Source organism: Danio aesculapii, chromosome 5, assembly GCF_903798145.1.
Source record: "Danio aesculapii chromosome 5, fDanAes4.1, whole genome shotgun sequence".
NCBI classification, from domain to species: Eukaryota; Metazoa; Chordata; class Actinopteri; order Cypriniformes; family Danionidae; genus Danio; species Danio aesculapii.
In genome coordinates this window covers 9,072,987-9,096,454 of record NC_079439.1, presented here as the reverse complement: position 1 = coordinate 9,096,454, position 23,468 = coordinate 9,072,987, and the positions used below count along the sequence as shown (strand labels likewise).

The following is a 23,468-nucleotide window of genomic DNA, read 5'->3' as shown; positions in this document are numbered from 1 at the left end:
TTTTTAATTTTTAATTTAATTTTTTTTTAAAGAATTGGTGGGACCTGAAGGACTTTTCTGGATTTTTAAAAGAATTGGTGGGACCTGAAGGACTTTTCTGGATTTTTTAAAGAATTGGTGGGACCTGAAGGACTTTTCTGGATTTTTTAAAGAATTGGTGGGACCTGAAGGATTTTTTTCTGGATTTTTAGAAAAATTGGTGTGACCTGAAGGGCTTTTCTGGGGTTTTTTTTTATGAATTGGTGGGACCTGAAGAATTTTTTCTGGATTTTTAAAAAAAGAATTGGTTGGACTTGAAGGATTTTTTTTCAGGATTTTTAAAGAATTGGTGGGACCTGAAGGATTTTTTTTCAGGATTTTTAAAGAATTGGTGGGACCTGAAGGATTTTTTTTCAGGATTTTTAAAGAATTGGTGGGACCTGAAGGATTTTTTTTCAGGATTTTTAAAGAATTGGTGGGACCTGAAGGATTTTTTTTCAGGATTTTTAAAGAATTGGTGGGACCTGAAGCATTTTTTTTTTTCAGGATTTTTAAAGAATTGGTGGGACCTGAAGCATTTTTTCTAGATTTTTTAAAGAATTGGTAGGACCTGAAGGACTTTTCTGGATTTTTTTAAAGAATTGATGTGACCTGAAGGATGTTTTTTTTTTCTTCTTCTTTTTTTCCCTTTTTTTTTTAAAGAATTAGTGGGACCTAAATGATTTTTTTAAAGAAGTGGTAGGGCCTGAATGTTTTATTTTTATTTATTTATTTATTTTAAAGAATTGGTGGCACCTGAAGGATTTCTTTCTGGATTTTGTAAAGAATTGGTGGGACCTGAAGGGTTTTTTCTGGATTTTTTTTTCAAGAATTGGTGGGACCTGAAGGATTTTTTCTGGATTTTAAAGAAAGAATTGGTGGGACCTAAATTATTGTTTTGGTGGGGAAACCTGACCCTAGAATTTACAAAATTCTGAAGAATATTTTTAAAGATTTTCTAAATAATTGGTGGGACCTGAAGCATTTATTTTTCTGGATTTTTCCAAAGAATTGGTGGGACTTCTTCTGGAGCTTCAATGAGCCTTTGACCTCTCTGTAATAGTTGTGTTTGAGTCGCTCAGTTTGGCCACAGTCTGAAAATATGGATCTCAAACTCGAATAGGGATTTTTGGAACAGGTTCAAATACACTAAAATGCTGAAAAATCACATTTGTGAGACCTATATACATGTAGAACAGCTGTAGTTTAACTTTTCAGTACAAACAAGGCACTCATAAACAACTATTACTTAACAAAAACTAACAAACAAGCTAACAGAAGAAAAAACAAAACAGCTGTGGATCATTCTAAGAATAACACCGTATTAAGATTTGCATCTATAAACTTTTAAATGGTGTAATTTTTACATTTGATTTGAATTTTCTTTTATGGACTACATATATATATATATATATATATATATATATATATATATATATATATATATAAACTCCTTTATAAAGTCTTATTCAGATTATTAATAAATAACATCCATTTTGTTTATTCCCCCTTATTGTACTAAAATAATTAACATTTAACAGATTCCGACTGATATGTAAGGTGTAAACTTTTGACTGTGTAAAAAATCATATGAAAATTTTTAATTATATGTATAAAGACATAACTTTCTAATAAACAGTATCAACCAAAATATTGGTTTATTTGGAACTAACAGAAATAAAATTATGAATTGTGAAAATCTTGGCCATATTTCATCCTTAAGTATGATAAAAGTATACCAAAGCATACTTGCCATAAATGTGAACGTCAGTTTACACGGTTTTTCCTTCAGAAAATTATATAAAAATCAAATATTGATCTTTGTTTATATCCGCTGAGGTTGAATCATCGCCTCAAGATGGCGACAAAGGAACTCACATATTTATAACCTCTGTAGAAGAAGTGGTTTAACCAATCAGCGTCATTCTCTTCATCAACCGCGAAAATTTACACCATGGCAACGGGAAGTGCGATTCATTCTTGCAACTCGGTTCTTCTGAACAGTCCTTTCAAACAAATGAATCAAAAACGATTCTTTGACTATTTCGTCAAAGACACCCACCCATATTTGGTTAAATTCTTATCTGGGAGTGAATATGTGTTTATTATAATGAGTTTGACGGTAAGTTTAAATAATACAGGTGTTTGATTTTGTGAAGCAGTTCAGTTTAATTTCGCTAGATTATAAAATCCTAGCCGTTTCTGACTTCCACATTTTCCACGTTTTGATGTAAAGGCATTTATTAATCATAAGTGTGGCATACAAATCTATAAAGAAAAAAAATTCTGATCGTTTTACCGACCGTTAATCATATTTAAATCCTTTTTATTTATTTTGTTTGATTCATTCTAAAGATCCGACTCCTAAGAACGATGCACTTACGAGTCGAACAACGCAAACGTAAACAATTTTAGTCTAAATGGGATACAGCTGTGGATACTAACATCTATATAGCATTATTTTTGTGACAGTGTACAACAATAAATAATATTTTTACATTACTGTGAAGATTGGGTCAGTGGTAGACGTTAATAAAATGCACTTTAATGGGTACGTAAATAAATAATATAAATAATTCGTGTTAACATCCGGCTGCAGCTGTATCTTTCATTAGCAACAACCACAGTTTGACTCGACTGTCGAGTTAGATTGAGTTTATTACAACAGTAGAAGTGTGATTGAATGCAGTCGTGATGTGTTCGGTGAGGTTTATGATGATGTGTGTGGATGAGTGTGTGGATGTGTATTATACAGACGGGCTCAGACTGCAGCTCTCGCCCTGCGGCTCTGAGTTTTTGATAGAGAAACAGCCGTCAGCCTGCGCGCACCCGCTGCAGGACACACACACGGTTAAACAGAGGACAAGATTCGCCATAAGCGAGTATAAGGTAACTAACATGTCGCCCTTTTAGTCCTAACACTGCATTCAACATGATAAACTTTGTAGTATTCTGTCTACTGTGTACATATGTACTGTGTCTATCTACTTATCTTTCTATTTATTGCTCATCTATCAATCTATCTATTGTAGTATGTATATCTATCTAGTTGCCCGTCTGTCTGTGTGCTTATCTTTCTATTTATTGGTCTGTCTACTTACTCACCGGCCACTTTATTAGGTAGACCTTACTAGTACCGTGGTTGGACGATGCTCATTGGTACTAATCGGCCCAAAGTGTGCCAAGAAAATATTCAATTATAAATGCCATTCATAAATGCCAGTTAAACTGTACTGTGCCAAAAAGAAGCCCTATGTTAACAGTGTCCAGAAGCACTGTCGACTTCCCTGGGCTTGGAAGCATCGGGGATGGACCATCACAATGTGGAAACGTGTAATGTAGTCAGATGAATCTGTATTTTTGTGTGCCAAGAAAATATTCAATTACACCACCACCATCAGCCTGAACCGTTGATACAAGGCAGGATGGATCCATGCTTTCATGTTGTTGATGCCAAATTGCCATCCTACCATGTGAATGTCACTGCAGAAATGGAGACTCATCAGACCAAGCAACATTTCTCCAATCTTCTATTGTCCAAATTTGGTGAGCCTGTGTGAATTGTAGCCTCAGTTTCCTGTTCTTAGCTGACAGGAGTGGCACCCGGTGTGGTCTGCTGCTGTAGCCCATCCGCCTCAAGGTTGGACATGTTGTGTGTTCAGAGATGCTCTTCTGCATACCTCGGTCGTAACGAGTAGTTATTTGAGTTACTGTTGCCTTCCTATGAGCTGGAATTAATCTGGCCATTCTCCTCTGGCATCAACAGGGCATTTGTGCCCACAGAACTGCCGCTCAATGGATATTTTCTTTTTTTTAGACCATTCTCTGTAAAAAGTTGGGACAGTACATTATTTAATGTGTTTCTCATGCAGAACACCAGTTTCGCTACACATAAATAAGAAAAAAATTATTGAAATGTTTAAAAACAAAGTTCCTCAAAGAAAGCTAGGAAGACATTTGGATATTTCACCTACAACAGTGCACAACATCACCAAAACATTCAATCTGGAGGAATTTCAGTGTGTAAAGGAACAGGGTGCAAGCCTAAGCTGAACAACCGTGATCTTCGATTCCTCAGGCGGCACTGCATCAAGAATCGTCATTCATCTATAAGCGATATCACCACATGGGCTCAGGACTACTTTGGCAAACATTTGTCAAGTACCACAATATGTAGTTACATTCACAAATGCCAGTTAAAACTGTACTGTGCCAAAAGGAAGCCATATGTTAACAGTGTCCAGAAGCACTGTCGACTTATCTGAGCTTGGAAGCATCGGGGATGGACCATCACAATGTGGAAACGTGTAATGTAGTCAGATGAATCTGTATTTTTGGGAGAATTGGACGCTGTGTGTTCCAGACCGAAGAAGAAAAGGATCATCCAGACTGTTACCAGCAACAAGTCCAAAAGCCAGGATCTGTCATGGTATGGGGTTGTGTCAGTGCCCTTAGCAAAGGTTACTTGGACTTCTGTGATGGCACCATTAATGCTGAAAAGTGCACAGAGATTTTGGAGCACAATATGCTGCCTTCTTTTCCATGCATATTTCAACAAGACAATGCAAAACCACATTCTCCACACATGACAAAGTCCTGGCTGCAGTCCTGACCTGTCTCCAATAGAGAATGTGTGGTGCATTTTGAAGCTCAAAATGTGACAACGAAGCCCCTATACTGTTGCCCACCTTCAGACTTGTTTGCAGAAAGAATGGGACAAAATTACACCTGAAACACTTCATCACTTGGTGCCTTCAGTCCCTAAATGTCATTTAATTATTGTGTAAAGAAATGGCAAAATTACAATGGGATAAATGCTTTACTATTCCAACTTTTTTTTAAATGTGTTGCACGAACCAAAATTGAAATACATGGTTATTTTGAAAATAAAATCTTGAGGAACAGATTAAATAATGTTTGATATTGTATCAAACAAATCAAATTATGTATTGTCTGCAGTCAAAGTAAAGTTAGAAATGTATTTCAATGCGTTTTCCATATTGTCCCAACTTTTTGATTTGGGGTTGTACATGTCTGTGTATGTAAATGTCTCTGTCTATCTGTCTTTTTTCTGTTTGTCTATTTCTGTCCATCCATTAATAAAACAACTAATTTATTTGTTCTTTCTCTTATGTAGCCATTAGTATTGGAAGCTTTGGCATTCAGAAACAAATATGCAACTCGTCCATATTTGCCTGAAGAGCTCATAACTCACAAATTCAGTTCCACAAACAAGGTAAGACCACCCTAAAGCTGGAGAAAGGTTTGCTTTTCACATATATTCTCATTTACTCTTATTTATTTAACCAAATGGTCATTTTTAGACATTCTCAAGCAGTGCCATAACAGAGGTGGAGTGGCCTGAATCTGACTCCTGCACCACAGGAGCAAATGGAGAGATCACAGTCTGCTCTGTAGATGGACACGCCAAGCTCATCCTTTCTTCTTCCGGAGAAGAGTTCACAGTAGATTTTATCTGTCACTCCAGCAGAAATAAAGTCGACTCACAGGATCCACAGCTTCAAGGATATCAACACAGAAGCACATGTTTATTAAGTGCTTCAGCATCCAAATCTGTGGGTGGTCAGATGAACTGTCCTGATTTGGATATAAAACCCCCCTATGCAGAAATAGAGGAATCAACAAGCTTGAAGTCTGGAAAGTTGCATGTGTACACCAATGTGATCCAGCTGTTTTCCAGAACACTTTACCCAGAGATATGGCGTTATCCTCTGTCATTAGCTCTCGAACATTGGGAGGCACTAAAAACGAAAAGAAATACTGATAATGGAGAATATAGAGAAGGTTCAACAGATGGAAAAGACAGACAATATTCTCAAACAAGCCGGAAGACTACGCTTCCAAAACCTTTGCCTTTAAAATGCCCTTCTCCTCATCAACACAAGTGAGAAACAACAAATATCTCCTCTTTACTTACACACACTCATACACATATATAGAGTTGAAGTCAAAATGATTCGCCCTCCTGTGAATTTTTCTTTTTCAAATATTTCCCAAACGATGTTTAACAGAGCAAGGGATTTTTCACAGTATTTCCTATAATATTTTTTCTTCTGGAGAAAGACTTATTTGTTTTATTTCGGCTAGAATAAAAGCAGTTTTTAATTTCTTTAAATCATTATTAGGTCAATATTATTAACCCCCTTAAGCAATGTTTTTTCGATTGTCTACAGAACAAACCATTGTTATACAATGACTTGCCTAATTACCCTCATAACCTAGTTTAGCCTTTAAATGTCACTTTAAGCTAAATACTGGTATCTTGAAAAATATCTAGTAAAATATTATGTACTGTCATCATGGCAAAGATAAAATAAATCAGTTATTAGAAATTAGTTACTTAAACTATTGTTTAGAAATATGTAGAATTATTTTCTCCATTAAGCAGAAATTGGGGGAAAATATAAAAGAATTCTAATATAATTAATGTTTTAGAAGAAGCCAATTCTGCTCACCAAGACTACATTTATTTAATAAAAAATACAGTAAAAACTGTTTCATTGTGATATATTATTACCATTTTAAATAACTGTTTTCTTATTGAATGTAGTGTCCTATTTAATTTATTCACGTGATTCAAAGCTGCATTTTCATCATCATTACTTCTTCAGTGTCACATGATCCTTCAGAAATCATAATATAATGATTTGTTGTTCTATTATGATCACACAAATTCACTAATAATGATTCTTACAAATGTCACTGTTGAAAACATTTTATCTTGCTTCATAATATTGTGGAAACTGTGATACATTTTAATTTTTATCTAAGAATTCTAATTAAAATTCAGAAATTAAAATATATTTCATTTCTAGTCTTTTTTTCACAATATAAATACATTTATAATATCTTTAAAAAACGATTGTAAATAAAAGCTATAGTTTCATTTATTTTTATAATTTAAATAAATCTTTTTAAATATAATAAAAAAAATTACAGGAGGTCATTTTATTTCAGAAAAAATGTCAAAGAAATTTATAAATTGCTCAGTGGATAAATCAACAAATTGGTTTAGACTAATTTTATTGGAAAAAACATTTCCTTCTTTCATTTCTTTTTTTCCTCGGTCTCTTTCTTTCCTTCTTTCTTTCCTTCCTTTTTTCCTTCATTCATTTATATATATTATTTACTTATAAAATGAAATGCTCCACACCTCTCATTTACTCTCATAACAATGATTGTTTGATGTTCAGATGGAGATATGACGCTGTGAATCCTGATTTGCTGGAAAAAGAAGAGGAAGTCACAGCCGAGCTGGTTAAAGTGGTCTGGTGCAAAGGCATCACATACCGGTGATTACTCCTCCTTTATCCATTACATAATATTAAACAGCATTGCTGGTGAAATAATTTTACTAAGGTACAGATAGCATGTTACGTTACACTGTAATCAGTGGTCCTCAACCACCGGGCAGCGAACCGGTACCGGTCCGTGGAACAATTGGTACTGGGCCGCATAAGAAATCATTAATTATTTATTCTCTGAGTCTAAACAATCTTTTATTTTGAAAAATTGTTTTATTTTATTTAAATTGTTTAAGATCACAAATGACGGCGGCCTTTTAGGGGTCATTTGCATATCGCGTCTTCAGCTTGTATGAAATATACACATTTCGGTAGACTAATTATCTCAGGCAAACACAGAACACCCAAATGCTTTGTAATTTTCTCCATGGAATAAACTTGTATTAGAGTATCAGCAATGTTTTGTCAGCTTGTCATCTTCTGAGAAACGGTAAATGGTCGCCTAGCAACCTACGAACCACCACCACCACCAACATGCTGTACCCATTCTCCCCGCCCACCGCTCCGACGTGCGTGTCTGCTTCTGTTGCTATATGTCAGATAAACAGCAGTCAGTGACAGAGATAGACTCAGATGAAGCTGAAATAAGCTCATTAGTCAAAAATACCTAGTGAGTTTATTTGATGTATTTGAGGTGTAGTCTATTCAAGCCTTTCTGAAATGATGAGTCACACACAATGCAGTAAGAATTACATAGCAATTTTACTGTCTTTATTACAAACTTAGAAAACTTAGAAAAATCCCAGAGAGTTATTTACAGAGAGTTACAAATATTTTACTCCCTGTTTATTGCAAAAGAATGTTCTGTGGACATGTGTATACATGTGTATTATAGAAACATGGTGCCTGTCAATTAATTCAGTGGACGGGGAAAACTCCTACTTTACGTTGCTGTGGGCCTTAGAATCACTGGGATTTGGATCCTATTATAACATCAGGAAATAAAAATAAGAGACTTGTTGTGTTTATATCACTCCAATATGACAGTGGACACACTATACCTGCACAGTTCTGTCCAAACAGCTTACAAAAGATGATTTTCATCATAGGTGCCCTTTAAAACAAACAATTAATCATGTTTTGGCTTTGAAATAAGTCTGTTTTTATTACCCCATTGGCAGATTATTTAGCTTGTCAAGAAAATTAGACTTATTTTAAAGTGAAAATGTGATTTATTTTTCTTGTTTTTAAGGAAAAAGTCACTTGATTTTGACTGATTATTTCTGAAACAAAGACACTATGTTTTGCTTGTCTAGAAAAATGCTTCTTGATTTATGAATTTGTAAATATTTAAACTAAGAATGAGAGAAAAACAGGCATTTTTTGCAGTGTTATTACTATTCACCCAAAAATTTAATTTCTGTCAACATTTATTCACCCAATAATTCAATTCTTCTCATTCAATTCTTTCTTTAATGAACATAAGAATATTTTTGTCTCTACTATTTTTGTTTGAACGACTGTGAATGTCAATGATAATATTTTTGTAATATTTTGCATTACATAGAAGAAACCTAAACATTTGGTAAGATTAGAACTGACAAATGCTGATTTCATGTCTCTTTGTTTTCTTCAGTGTAGTAGATGGAGTGATACCGATGGTGGAGATCTCACCAGGTGATGGTTCACTTATCAGATCTAATGGAGTTCTAGCAAACTACTTCACACATTACAAAGCTGGAGCTATTCACGCAGACGTAAGACATGCACTCACTGTCAGTTTTGGGAGGGATTAAAAAGACGTACGATACAAATTAAAATTAAAATTAAAAAGAAATTAAATTAAAATTAAAAAGAAAAGTATGTGAGCGGTATGAATGAATGAGTTCGGACGTGCTACATCCGCCATGACATCATCACAGTATACTTCACTTTAATTCACAAATCCTCTGCTGTGGGTTCAGTTGTGTCCATTGGATGTGCATTTTAGAATATTTACAGCACCAATTCATATACAACTCTTTACTGTACTTTAATTAATTGATTTTTGCCATTTAAAATAGTCTTTGTTCCTAACATGGCATTCAATAAAAATATATATGAGTCCGTAATGAGAATGACCCAGGTAGCAAAGAATTCTGGCCCAGATTTGGCATAAATCTGGCACAGCAGGCATTCATCCGGCACTGGCATACAGCATGTGGGCCAAACATGGGCCTGGTTTGGTAGAGGTGGCCGTCTTTAAGGCAGCACACAATACTTGGGCCAGATGTAAAATGTAGTATTTGGCCCAGATGTTAATAATTGATATATGGGCCATGTGAGTCTGGCCTATCTTGACCCACAATTAAAATACATTTTTATTATTTTCATATAAAAATTCAAAATTCTACCAATCAGGTCGCTTCGAGAAAAAGCACACCCATAGCACGCCTATAGTGCAATGATTCATGGGTTTATCAATTTCATTGCAGTTGTGACACACCAACATATCTGGCCCAGTTCAGGCTCAGTTATGGGTTATTAACTTGGCTAAGACTTGGCCCAGATTTGGTCCATGTTTGGCCCTTGTCTGGAAGCCAGACTTGGTCCAGTCATGTACCGTAATTCACTGCGGCATGTGGGCCAAGAAAAAGCTGATTGTGTGGGCCAGAGCTGGGCCAGCGATATGTTGCTATGTGGGGAGTGAATGTTGGTGCATGATGGGAAAGATGAGTTGATTTCGGTGTGTTTTCAGGGAATGGAGTGTGTGTATTACCTGTGTGGTCTTCCGCCGGATGTACCGGGTCAGCTGTATTCTGTCCAATCTGTTGTTACACGAGCCAGCAGGTGAGAAGAGAGTTTTTTTTATTTAACAGATATTGCAAGTGTGATTTGATTTATGATTTAATATTGTAGTCAAGCTTCAGCTTAATAATCTGTATCATTCATTCTTACTGTTAAATGCAGTGAGTGGGAGTTAAAAAAATGAACTAAAAAGATATTAAAGGAAGCTAGTTTACCCCTTTTTAAAGATTTAATATTAATATTATGGTTCTTCTGAGTGTGCCAGTTTAGGTTCAGTTCAAAACACAATTCAGATTTTTTATTATAATGTATTAAAAAGAGTCATTTCGGGGGGGGGGTGTACACAGCTCGCTGTTTTAGGGGTGTGTTGCTTCACATGAAAAGTAGTTTCGACTTCCCGCCCAACTTAACAAAGGGGCGGAGCCAAGAGCTCCCCCGCTTTGTGTATGGCAACAGACAGGCAGACAGAGAGAAGCAACATGAGTGAGAGGACCAGCATTCAGCCGTACATGTACGACTCGGACACAGACCAAGCAGAGAGTACTGTTGAGGAACCAATATTCCTAATGTGCCAGAATGTGTCCGAGTGGGAGTTACAAAATCATTTGTGTCTTTGTAAAGTTTTACAGCCAACTGTGTGCTAGTTTAAAGTTTCGAGCTTGTACACCGAGACTAAAAACCACGCACACTGAATTAACTTTGACTGAGGTATAACTAAAGGGCATCACACACCGGATGCGCCACTCAGAGCCGTGACACGGCACATCAGATGCGCACATTAGCATGTTATTTAAAGTTTAACTATTCAGATGGCGCTCTGTGGCGCGGCAGAAATATGAACAGTGTTCTTAGTCGTGGCTGGGCGCTGCGGATAGCCGCCGACTTGAGGCGCTGGTGTGTGTACTCTGATAGAAACCTATGTTTAGAATTCTAAAATGCATGGCGCTGCACGGTGCTTTAGTATATCGGGGCCTTTACTTAAATTTTGAGTTGTTTGCTATGGGCTATATGCACACAGACTTTTAATTTTCAGCCAGACAGCCCAAGGGCTTAGTGTGAACTGTCTTTCCATCACATAATTGTCACGTTTAAGGTCTGATTTCTTTAAAAATCTTGTTAGTTATATGATATGAAATTGGTCTCAGACCGGACAAGAAGCACTGCATTAAGTTCCATTTTCCCCCACTGTGTCTTTAAAATATGAGTTTATTTTACCCCAGTATTTTTAATGGAGTTTTTGCGCTAGCCTGTTGCTACTGACGGCGCAAGTGGTTACAACGGTTTTTCATCTCGTTTTACGCTTGAACAACTAAATGAATGCTTAAGTCTATTTAACTGAGTGTATTGTAATTGCATTACAACATCAATGCTGTAAAACCACCTTGTGAAATTGAAAATAGTCAATAAGCTTTCACTGGAAGTTTTTTGTTGGCTTTAAAACTCTAGCTGTGCATAGAGCCCATTTAGTTGGTAGCGTTTTATTCCAAAACATGTAATAATATAAATTAATAATAAAAATAATATAACAACATGAATTCTGCATAATTTAATAAATAAATTCTAAAATAAATAAGGGTGGCACGGTGGCTCAGTGAGGTTGCAGCTGGAAGGGCATCTGCCGCGTAAAACATATGCTGGATAAGTTGGCGGTTCAGTCTGCTGTGGCAACCCCTGATAAATAAGGGATTAAGCTGAAGGAAAATGAATAAAATAAATAAACTATTAACTTTTAACTTTAATAGAATTACACTTATTTCTATTTATATTCTATTAAAAATTATTTATTTTAAACAACTTAAACTAATTTTAAATTATATTTTTTTCAGATACTATTAAAAAAGATCAATGTAATCAAAAAATTACATATAATTTTTAATCAATCATAATGTATTTATATAAAGTACCTTACATACAAATAACATAACTAATAATAATATGAAATGTTTCCTTTTTTGATTTTTTTTTATATAGTGCCTTTAAAAGTAGCATCTCAAGGCACTTTACAGACTTATAAAATGTGCTACAGTAAAAAATGCATACAAGGATGAATGCAAAGAAAAAAGTCTCATAATAAAAAATTATTCAAGAGTTCAAATTTTGCTAATGATTGATTATAAAGCTTGCTGGGGGCTCCCTCCCATTTGCAAGGCGAGAGGGGAGTTTGAGTCCAGGTAGATCTCGAGAACTCCCCTGCTGTAGTAGCTAATGAACAGATAGTGATTGCTCTTAAATTTTAACTTTATTAAGATTACACTTTAAAATTATTTATTTGAAACAATTTAAATTATTATTATTATTTTAAATGATCATACTTTTTATCATTTAAAAATACAAGTAATCAAATACCGTCATTCAAATAAGATGAATGTTTTATGTGTAATGTAGCTTTTGTGAAATGCATAAACAAAGAAACCATGTTTTTTTTTTGGTCTGTGTTTGATTAGGATTCTGAAATGCTTCATTCAGGCCAGAAACTCGGTCAGGACCCCGCTCCCTTTTTACTGCTGGACTGAGGTGTGTGTGGGTGTGCGTGAACTCTGATGGATGCTCACTCTTTTCTGGTGTATATGAGTGAATGGTGATAACTGTTGTATCTTTAGCAGGTTGCGGTGTGTGATTGTGCACTTGTGGTTCAGGAGGTGACCGTGGCAGGCTCTGGATCTTTTAAAGCTCTGTCAGACGGGACCGTCGAGGTTTTGTTTTTAGATGGAGTTAAAGCACAGATGATGTGGAAGTCTGATGCATGTACCACTGCACAGGTACATCATATAGTTCATTAACATACAATCACATACAATAGAGCTTATTATTACCTAATTCTGAACTTGAATCATCTCAGCAAGATGCTCTTTCGCTTCTGCATTTAATTAGGGTTTTTACAAATGAAATATATATTTTTATATGCCTACAACAAGTAAAATGCTTTGTTTTTTAATTTAGAAGAATTCAAAATCAAATTCAGACATTTGTTTGTATAATTACAGTGCATAGGTCTATTTCTGCATTGTAATACTCATGAATTAATGTGAAATATTAAAATATCATGAAATATGATGAAATGAAACATGAAATTAGATATAAATGTAATTTATATCTTCATTTATAAATCTATATTTATAAATTCGATTTTTTTCAACACATTTCTAAACATAATAGTTTTAAAAACTCATCTCTAATAACTGATTTATTTTATCTTTGTCATGATGACAGTAAATAATATTTGACTAGATATTTTTCAAGACACTTCTATACAGCTTAAAGTGACATTTAAAGGCTTAACTAGGCAGGTTAGGGTAATTAGGCAAGTTATTGTATAATGATGGTTTGTTCTATAGACTATTGAAAAAAAATTGCTTAAAGGGGCTAATAATTTTGACCTTAAAATTGTGTTTAAAAAATTAAAAACTGCTTTTATTCTAGCTGAAATAAAACAAATCAGACTTTCCCCAGAAGAAAAAATATTATCAGACATACTGTGAACATTTCTTTGCTCTGTTAAACATACTTTGGGAAATATTAAAAAAAGAAGAAAAAAAAATCAAAGGGGGGCTAATAATTCTGACTTAAATTCAACTGTACAAGGCATTAAATCAGTATGCTAAACAGAACACACATGACATTAAGCTGGAATGAAGTCAGTAAACAGAATGGTTTATACTGCAGTTGTATTGTTTGTTTGTTTTATTCATGTTTTTATTACAGTAAGTGGTTTTTGATGTATTTATAATGACAGTGTGGAGAAATGGAGCAAAGACTGAAGACAGAAAGCAGGCCATCTGACAGGTGGTGCCAACTCAGTTTGCCAGATGGGCATCAGACTCTTGTACATGTGGACACAGACAAAACTTATCAAAGGTAAAGAGATAAAGGAGAATATGCAATTTTCTAATCTCTCCCTCTCAATTCAATTCAATTCAAACTTGCTTTATTGGCATGACAATTGTTATAAATGTATTGTCAAAGCATTTGTGATGCTTACATTAAATATAACATATGAAAACAAATTACATAGTAGTAGTGTATACTTTTTTTAAAACTAAAAAGTAGTAATCTTAAAAAAGCAGTAATAGTAAATATTATATTTAGCAATCAACATTTTAGCTCTTATTTATCACAATCTGGATGTGTGTGTGTGTGTGTGTGTGTGTGTGCGTGTGTGCGTGCATGCGTGCATGTGTAAGTGAGTGAGCATGAAAATATGGAGATGCAAAATCCTTCAGTCTTAAAATTCTAAATGCCGTTGTGGTAAGAAATGAAGCCCTGCAATTGAGTCTGCTTAGGACCCCAATGGATTGCCCAATGGAAGTGCTTTTTATTGTCTATTCTCAGTCTTGAGATTTTAACAAGACTTATCAAATTAGTGACATTATTATCAGTAACTACAAGTTAAAGACACACATAGTTAAAATAATTTAAACATTTAATGATGGCCTTTTTGATGTCTTCATGTATTTATATGTAACATTATATTTTTACATAAGAAGTGGTAGCACGTTGTAGGCTATCAAAAATAAAAGCACAAAAGAGAAATTCTCCATGTTTTATGTCATTATAACACTCTTTTAAATGACATACATTTAAACGAGATTTCGCTGCATTTATACACATATATATATTATTTTAAACAGGCGCTACAAACTAAACCTATTACAACTCCAGTGAACCAATAAGATCACCCAGTGTGCTAGGCAGACCCAATTGTCAGGGGGGACTCGATTTCTCATGACGGATGTATGTAAGCCTTTTTCACCTGTCAGTCTGTTAACTCACTTTCCAGAGTGTTTGGATTCTGAATTTTTTTTATTCTTGTGAATTATAAGTGTGTGTGTGTGTGTGTGTGTGTGTGTGTCTGTGTGTGTGTCTGTGTGTGTGTCTGTGTGTGTGTCTGTGTGTGTGTCTGTGTGTGTGTGTGTGTGTGTGTGTGTGTGTGTGTGTGTGTGTGTGTGTGTGTGTGCGTGTGTGGTGTTTGGTATCCCTCTCTCTTTTTCACTCAAATTCAAATGAGCTTTATTGACATGACTGGTCAAGTATTGCCAAAGCATTGCACATTACATCAACAATGAATACAATAGTACAGTATAGTGATTATATAATACAAATATAAATGCATACAAAAATGATTAGATATTATTTGCTGAATACTAAATAAATTAGATAGAAATTATTACACAAATAAGAACAGTAATATGATGTTAAGATAATGAATGAAAAATTGTCATTTTTTTCTTTCTCTCAGATATGTGTCTGCAGTAGTGCAGTGGTGTGACTGGGTAAATCAGACGGAACAGAGCATGAGTGCTCTCTCAGTCTCCGCCCCTTCTGACACACCTCAGCCAATAACCTGCGGGTATTAAGAAGCTCATTTATTATTTTTACAATGCACCCTTTTCTGTTATGAAGCATTTATTGGTCATCAGGATCTCATGCGACTGTTCAGTTTTGAAGAGAAGCGCTTTCACTCAGTGGAAGGGAGATTACTTTAGTTTAGGCATGTCCAAATTGGTCCTGGAGGGTCGATGTCCTGCAAAGTTTAGTTCCTACCCCAGTCAGACACACCTAGGCTAGCTAATCAAGCTCTTACTAGGCTTTCTAGAAACATCTTTGCAGGTGTGTTGAGGCAAGTTGGAGCTAAAATCTGCAGGACACCGGCCCTTCAGGACTGAGTTTGGATACCCCTGCTTTAGTTAAATCGTTTTGTATTATTTTTAGTCGTTTGGGATGCAGTGATTCACAGTCAAATCTTTTGCTGAACACCACTTTTGATGCTCGAAAATGTTCATAAAGTCCTCGTGCTGCAAGTGTTAGGAAATTTGCTGAAGGTGGAGCTGACGTGCAGTGAGGGGTTTGAGTCTTTAATAAACTATGACAATTTGTGTTCATTGAAAAGTAAGAATATATATATATATATATACACAAATACACACAGTTGAAGTGAGAATTATTAAACCCCCTGAATTATTAGCCCCCCTGTTTATTTTTTCCCCCCAATTTCCGTTTAGCAGAAAAAAACATTTCTTTCAACACTTTTCTAAACATAATAGTTTTAATAACTCATTTCTAATAACTGATTTATTTTATCTTTGCCATGAGGACAGTAAATAATATTTGACTAGATATTTTTCAAGACACTTCTATACAGCTTAAAGTGATGTTTAAAGGCTTAACTAGGTTAATAAGGTTAACTAGGCAGGTTAGGGTAATTAGGCAAGTTATTGTATAACGATGGTTTGTTCTGTAGACTATCGAGAAAAATTAGCTTAAAGGGGCTAATAATTCTGACCTTAAAATGTTTGTTTAAAAAATTAAAAACTGCTTTTATTCTAGCCGAAATAAAACAAATAAGACTTTCTCCAGAAGAAACAATATATCAGAAATACTGTTAAAATTTCCTTGCTCTGTTAAACATCATTTGGGAAATATTTAAAAAAGAAAATAATAATTCTTAAATAATTAAATAATTCTGATTTCAACTGTGTGTGTGTATATGTGTGTATATATATATATATATATATATATATATATATATATATATATATATATATATATATATATATATATATGTATGTATGTATGTATGTATGTATGTATGTATGTATGTATGTATGTATGTATGTATGTATGTATGTATGTATGTATGTATGTATGTATGTATGTATGTATGTATGTATGTATGTATGTATGTATGTATATGTATGTATGTATGTCTATATATATATGTATGTGTGTGTGTATATATATATGTGTGTGTGTGTGTGTGTATGTATGTGTATATGTATATGTCTATGTATGTTTTTCTTTTATTGAATTATCCTTTCATCATCCTGATTTCTTTCACCCCTACAGGTCTGTTGTTTCAGAGCTGGAAAAAATCAAGAGATTCAACTGTATCTTTTTTTATTATTATTGTTTATGTCTGTATTTTAGATTCTGTTGGTGTAGAAATATATCATTGAGAGCAAAATGTCTATAGTAGATATTTCTTTAACACCGACCATCAGTTTTGTTAGAGAACAGCCCGGTCCTGCGTTTACCAGGGAGATTTTTGAGCTGCGAGCGTTCATCTGACCTCTCTGAGACTGAACTCACTAAGACCTGCATCTCTGAGGCTCTGCAGAAAACCGCTAAAGCCATTCAGGATATTGATGCCCTGCTGTCAGACAGACTGTAGGCTTGTGTGCACATGCAGCTTTCCAAATGCATTTCATAACTCATCTGCTTCTATGGATCTTACTCAGTGAATGAAATATTTCGCAGTTCACCTGTCAAGAACAAATTTGAAAACCTGAAACATCCAAAGATGTATTTTATTGTAAATTAAATAAAAATGAAGGCTGTTTTTCATTTTGCATTTGTGATTTTAATTTTAATCTTAACTACAATACAAAATATCCTTTAATATATATATATATATATATATATATATATATATATATATATATATATATATATATATATATATATATATATATATATATATATATATATATATATATATATATATATATATATATAAATAATAAATTGACTTCTAGTTGATTATTTGGTATCAGAAGTGGCTCATATGAAAGGCAAAGGCCTCTTGATTACGCTCTTTTTACCAAAGTAAAATATGATCATGCCTTGATTTTTTTTATTAGGACAGTAAAGTCTGACTTTGCTTAGACAAAAATCTTGTCACTTAACAGAAATAATATCCAGTGGAAAAAGAGTTAATATTGTGTATGACTCCCATGAGCTTGGAAGACTGCATCCATACATCTCTGCAATGACTCAAATCACTTATTAATAAAGTCATCTGGAATGGCAAAGGAAGCGTTCATGCAGGACTCCCAGAGTTCATCAAGATTCTTTAGATTCATCTTCAATGCCTCCATTTTACCTCAGACATGCTCAATAATGTTCATGTTTAGTGACTGGGCTGGCCAGTCCTGGGGCATCTTAACCTGCTTTCAGGAACTTTGATGTGGAGGCTGAAGTATGAGAAGGAGCGATATCGTGCTGAAGAATTTGCCCTCTCCTGTGGTTTGTAATGTAATGGGCAGCACAAATGTCTTCATACCTCAGTCTGTTGATGTTGCATCCACTCTGCAGATCTCCCGCACGCCCTCTTACTGAATGGAACCCCAAACCATGATTTTTCCCTTACCGAATTTGACTGATTTCTGTGAGAATCTTGGGTCCATGAGGGTTCCAATAGGTCTTCTGCAGTATTTGTGATGATTGGGATGCAGTTCAACAGTAAAATCTACCTTCTACCACTATTCCAAATGATCAACTCGAAGTCAAGGTATTATGTGTTGCTCTTATAACTGGGATCCACAACAAGACTTTTTGTCTTAAAGGGACAGTTCACCGAAAACATGACAATTTTGTCATCATTTACTCACTCCTAACTTGTCAGAAACCTCTTTAACTTTTTTTCTGTTTAACACAAAAGAAGATATCTTGAAGAATGTTGGAAACCTGTAACCATTGACTTCCAAATTTATTTTAACTCCTATGAAAGTCAATGTTTACAGATCTTCATCTTTCTTAAAAATACCTTTTTTTTGTGTGTACAACAGAAGAAATAAAGGTTAATAACCACTTGACAGTGCCTAAATAGTGAGTAAATGTTCATTTTTGGTTGCTACTATTTCTTTAATTTTCTTAATTTTAGCGTTCAATATGCCATGAAATGCCATGCCATGCAAACCTCCTATGTATTATTTTTTTCCTTATCAGTTAAATGGCATTTCATTGTATTGTTTAGAAATACATTGTGCCTGTATCAGTTCTCTAATGTTACTGGATGTGTTTTCAAATGTTTAAGCCATTTAGGAGGAAGAAAAGAGTTGTGGCAAAAGTTTGATTAGTCATCAGTTATCCTGCATTTTCAACCACACTCCTAGAAAAGACTGCACACACAAGCTAAACTACCATAGAGCCAACACTATGGTGAGTAATTTTCTTTTGTATTAACAGCGATATTTGTCAAACAATTTTGAGTCGTTCTGATTAACGTGCTGTTAAATTAAATGATGGACTTTCTATTTAGCATTATTCAGCTTTGAATAAAGTAGTTTTTATTGAAATGAACTCTGGACCTTTTATCCGCTCATTGTAATTGGGATAATGAGGGTTATAACACACATCTAGCCATGGAACAGCTGAGAAGCCAATTGTCTCATTACTTTTGGTCCCTTAACAAGTGGGAGGCACACATGCAAACTGTTGTAATTCCTCAAAGCACATCTTGTTCGTTTCATTTCAAATCCATTGTGTTGGTGTGTAGAGCCAACAATGTTAGAATTGTGTCAATGTCCAAATATTTCCAGACCTAACTGTATTTCCCATATTTTCTGTTTGTATAATTCACCCAGAATTAATGACCCGGCACTTGCTCCATACCTTTTAGATAGATAGATTTGTGCAAAAGACTTAACCTCCCAAAGCTGGTGGTGGCTTAAGACTTTTGCACAGTACTATAGTATATAGTGGAGACATGCAAAAAGCTGGTCAGCAATTATAGGAAGCGTTTGATTGCTGTAATATTCAATTTAATTCACCTTTATTTGTACAGCGCTTTTACAATATAAATTGTGTCAAAGCAGCTTCACATAGAAGATCATAGTAAATTGAAAGTTGTCAGTTCAGTTTTCAGAGTTTAAGTTCAGTTCAGTTTAGCTCAGTTCAGTGTGGTTTAATAATCACTACTGAGAGTCCAAACACTGAAGAGCAAATCCAACGATGCGCAGCTCTACAGATCCCTAACCATGCAAGCTTGTGGTGACAGCGGCGAGGAAAAAACTTCACCAATTGGCGAAAGTGAAGAATTAGAAAGCCTCGATAGAAACCAGGCTCAGTTGGGCATGACCATTTCTCCTCTGGCCAAACGTCTTGTGCAGAGCTGCAGTCTGGGCGCTAGAGACTGGAGTAAGCTGGACCTCAGCAAAGACTCGTCTGTCCCTGGAGCATCACAGGAATCAGTCTCATGCTCTCCACTCCTCCATGACCACCACAGCAGCTGCTCAGGATACGGCCTGGTCCAGGATTATGGAAACTTGGGATCATCTCGTTGCTGGTCTTGGATCGAATCAGTGGCACTGTACAGTCTGAGGGCCTCGGGAGGAGTATCCCCAGGTGGAAATAGAGAATAAAGAGAATAATTAGCGTAGCTGCTGTTCATAGTGTATATAAACGAGATGCAGAAACCTGTGTGGAGCACATTCATGTATCATATCGCTAAGTGGTGCACTGAGTGTATGCTTTACTAAACAGATAGGTCTTTAATCTAGTTTTGAACTGCAAGAGTGTGTCTGAGCCTCGGACATTATCAGGAAGGTATTCCATGGTTTAGGAGCCATAAATGAGAAGGCTCGACCTCCTTTACTCGACTTTGCTATTCTAGGTACTACCAGAAGCCCTGAGTTTTGAGACCTTAAAGAGCGAGTTGGATTGTAGCGAGACAGAAGATTGGTTAGATAAACAGGAGCTAGATTATTTAAAGCTTTATATGTAAGAAGCAATATTTTAAATTCAATACGAAACTTAACATGCAGCCAGTGTAAGGAGGATAAAATTGGGGTGATATGATCATATTTTCTAGACCTGGTAAGAACTCTGGCAGCTGCATTTTGTACTAGCTGAAGTTTGTTAATAGAGGATCCTGGGCAGCCAGCAAACAGTGCATTACAGTAGTCCAGCCTAGAAGTCATCTGCATCTGAGATGGATAGCATACTTCATAACTTAGCGATATTTCTCAAATGAAAGAAAGCAGTTTTTGTGACATGGGATATATGATTTTCAAAAGTTAAATTGCTGTCTAATAGGACACCCAGATCTTTTATAGTAGAGCTAACGCTAACTTTGTATCCCTCTAATTGTAGATCGAGTTGTGAGATCTGCTGTGTACAGGATTTAGGCCCAATAAGTAATAATTCTGTTTTGTCTGAGTTTAGGAGAAGAAAATTGTTGGTCATCCAGTCTTTAACATCTTTAATACACTCAGTTAGCTTAGACAGTTTAAGCATCTCATCAGGTTTAGTTGAAATATATAACAGCCAATAAAGGCTTCTCTATTGATTATTGAGAAGGGTATGAATTCTTTTGGATGTGCCACTTTTTATGTGTGTATATACAGTCTAGTCTTTTGATTGCTTAATGCTTACAAGAACCAACAGTGTCATTTGCATTTGAGCAGAGTCTGTGTTGCAGCGTGCTGTAAATGGCCCTACTAAGAATAAGGGTGTCATTTTGTGCCAATGTTAAAACTGACCCAAGATCAGCTCTGTGACGCTCAAGAGCGAAACCCTGGTTATACGCCTCTTCCTTATTAAAATAATAGAAGCGTTCATTTCCTTTGGCTGTATTTGTGATTCTCACTAGTTTCAGAGCTACTGTACATCTGCACACACTTGCATACAGGCTAGGTGAGTTTGCAAGAAACTCTTGCATTTCTATGTATTTAAATGACCGTGCTCTGTTTAGATTTTTCATATTGTATGTTAATGCTTCACTATTTTATTCTCATGATTGTACTTGTGTTAATAAGGCAAAATTAGAGCAGGCAACTTATTAATATTGATTAATTCTTGTGTATCTTCTCCGTTGGATTGAGAGCCAGTTATGTGACTGATGAGGGTTTAAAAATGTTGATCTTATGGTTGCATTTTAAGATGCAGTATAAGTATTTACAGTGTTTTTGTAGGCTTGTGAGTGTAAAGTGTGAAGGCGGGACACTAGGTGTGAACTCAGCACAGCTTTTCACAGCTATTTGAACCGACCAAATAGGTTTTTGTCCATTGTCTGCGTGTATATATATGTGCATATGCTGCATTTATTAAAATAAGAGCGTAAAAAGCATTTTTATACTTGCTAAAGAAAATGAGCGTTGTGTTGAACTTTGTAAACTCTATTATAGTGTTAGCAGGAGGATGTAATGGATGATTAAAGGTCAAGAACAGCTTATAGTGCATTGCTAGTGTTTAAAAAGAGAACGTGAAGAGACAGTGCTTTTGAAGAGTGTAGGAAACCTGTAACCATAGACTTTCATTGTATTCTATGCATGTCAATGGATACAAGTTTCTAACATTCTTCAGAATAACCTCTTTAGTGTTCAACAGAACTACTGTGGAACTGCTTGAGGGTGAGTAAATGATGACAAAACTTTCAGTTTTGGTTGAACTGTCCCTTTAAAGATAGATGGATCTTTTTTATTCCAAAAAGGGTTAAATTTTGTCATTGTGTACTCATCTTCCACTTGTTAAAAACCTGTTTGAGTTTAATTTCCTGTTGAACTCAAAATAAGTTCTTTTGAAATGTGCTGGAAGCCTGTAACCACTGACCTCCATTGTATTAGTTTCTCTTACTATGGATGTCAATGGTTACAGGTTTTTAACATTCTTCAAAAAAATCTTCTTTAATGGTCAACAGAACCACTGTAGAACCACCTGAGGGTGAGTAAATGATGACAGGATTTTAAGTTTTGGGTGAACTGTCCCTTTAAATATACATGGATCTTTTTTTGTTTCAAAAAGGGTTTTAATTTTATCATCATTTACTCTCCTTTTACTTGTCAAAAACCTGTTTGAGTTTCTTTTTTCTGTTGAACACAAAAGACGTACTTTTGAAAAGTGTTGGAAACCTGTATCATAGACTTCCATTGTTTTTGTTTCTCCTACTATGCATGTCAACGGTTACAGTTTTCTAACATTCTTCAAAAAATCTTCTTTAATGGTCAACAGAACCACTTTAGTGTGAGTAAAGTACCACTTGAGAGTGAGTAAATGATGACAGAACTTTCAGTTTTGGATGAACTGTCCCTTTAAATATATATGGGTCTTTTTTATTCTGAAAAGGTTTTAATTTTATCATCATTTACTCTCTTTTTACTTGTTGCAAACCTGTTTGAGTTTCTTTTTTTGTTGAACACAAAAGACGTACTTTTGAAAAGTGTTGGAAACCGGTAAACATTGACTTTCATTGTATTTCTTTTTTCTACTATGGATGTCAATGGTTACAGGTTTCTAACGTTCTTCAACATATCTTTTTTTAGTGGTCAACGGAACCATTTTGGAACCTCCTTGAGAGTGAGTAAATGATGAAAGAACTTTTAGTTTTGGGTGAACTGTCCTTTTAAATATAGATAGATCTTTTTTGTTACAAAAAGGTTTTTAAATAAATAAAAAATACAGTTGAAACCAGAAGTTTACATACACTCTAAAAAAGGAACATAACCATTTTTCTGATGGTAAATCATACTAAACGTTTACTATTATAGGTCCGTTAGGGCTACCTAAATCATTTACATTAGCTAAATGCCAGAATAATGAGAGAATGTTTTATTAATTTCTAGACGGTCAAAAGTATACACACATTTCCTTGGTATTTTTTAGCTTTGCTTTTAAACTCTTTAA

At 34.9% G+C, this 23,468-nt stretch overlaps 2 protein-coding genes across 4 annotated transcripts in view; both read left to right on the top strand.

Moving 5' to 3' along the window:
- The first annotated feature begins 2,410 nt into the window (after positions 1-2,410).
- On the top strand, positions 2,411-17,404 carry c5h5orf34 (chromosome 5 C5orf34 homolog). 3 transcript variants are annotated; one of them, XM_056457332.1, is made up of 12 exons: positions 2,412-2,907; positions 5,156-5,254; positions 5,343-5,923; positions 7,233-7,331; positions 8,920-9,040; positions 10,021-10,112; positions 12,515-12,584; positions 12,674-12,829; positions 13,804-13,925; positions 15,307-15,417; positions 16,914-16,954; positions 17,069-17,404. In XM_056457332.1, exons 1-12 carry the CDS (start codon positions 2,713-2,715, stop codon positions 17,236-17,238), a joined length of 1,857 nt encoding a protein of 618 aa, XP_056313307.1. In that variant the 5' UTR covers positions 2,412-2,712; the 3' UTR covers positions 17,239-17,404. The 3 variants fall into 3 exon arrangements, with proteins under 3 accessions (XP_056313308.1, XP_056313307.1, XP_056313306.1); XM_056457331.1 differs by having other exon boundaries at positions 12,671-12,829; XM_056457333.1 differs by lacking the exon at positions 15,307-15,417 and having other exon boundaries at positions 2,411-2,907; positions 12,671-12,829.
- Positions 17,405-18,814: 1,410 nt separating this feature from the next.
- The window catches only part of LOC130228402 (FYN-binding protein 1), a 37,445-nt gene continuing 32,791 nt past the window's right edge, over positions 18,815-23,468 (top strand). The window contains exon 1 of the mRNA XM_056456831.1: positions 18,815-19,007. Within this exon, the coding sequence (XP_056312806.1) occupies positions 19,005-19,007 (3 nt within the window). The 5' untranslated portion in view covers positions 18,815-19,004. The remainder of the gene's footprint in view (positions 19,008-23,468) is intronic.